Source organism: Haliaeetus leucocephalus, unplaced genomic scaffold, assembly GCF_000737465.1.
Source record: "Haliaeetus leucocephalus isolate CR32 unplaced genomic scaffold, Haliaeetus_leucocephalus-4.0 Scaffold393, whole genome shotgun sequence".
Lineage (NCBI taxonomy): Eukaryota > Metazoa > Chordata > Aves > Accipitriformes > Accipitridae > Haliaeetus > Haliaeetus leucocephalus.
Window position 1 is genome coordinate 21,915 of NW_010972829.1, and position 270 is coordinate 22,184.

The 270-nt window shown below is 68.5% G+C and overlaps 1 protein-coding gene across 1 annotated transcript in view; it reads left to right on the top strand.

Annotated features, from left to right (window-relative positions):
• LOC104835484 (filamin-A-like) overlaps positions 1–270 on the top strand; it is a gene marked incomplete at both ends in the record, with an annotated part of 19,239 nt that overhangs the window by 15,197 nt on the left and 3,772 nt on the right. Inside the window, one exon of the mRNA XM_010573474.1 lies at positions 83–235. Within this exon, the coding sequence (XP_010571776.1) occupies positions 83–235 (153 nt within the window). The remainder of the gene's footprint in view (positions 1–82; positions 236–270) is intronic.

Sequence of the window (270 nt, forward strand, 5' to 3'; positions counted from 1 at the left end):
TGGGGCCTTCCCGTTCCCCGGGGATTGGGGGGGGGGGGGGTGTCCCAGACACCGGGGTCCCTTCTGACGGCCCCCTCCCCAGGCTACGGGGGGCTGAGCCTCTCCATCGAGGGTCCCAGCAAGGTGGACATCACCACGGAGGAGCTGGAGGACGGGACCTGCCGCGTCTCCTACTGCCCCACCGAACCCGGCAACTACATCATCTCCGTCAAATTTGGCGACCAGCACGTCCCCGGTGGGTGCCAGGGCAGGAACTGGGGGGACTGGAAG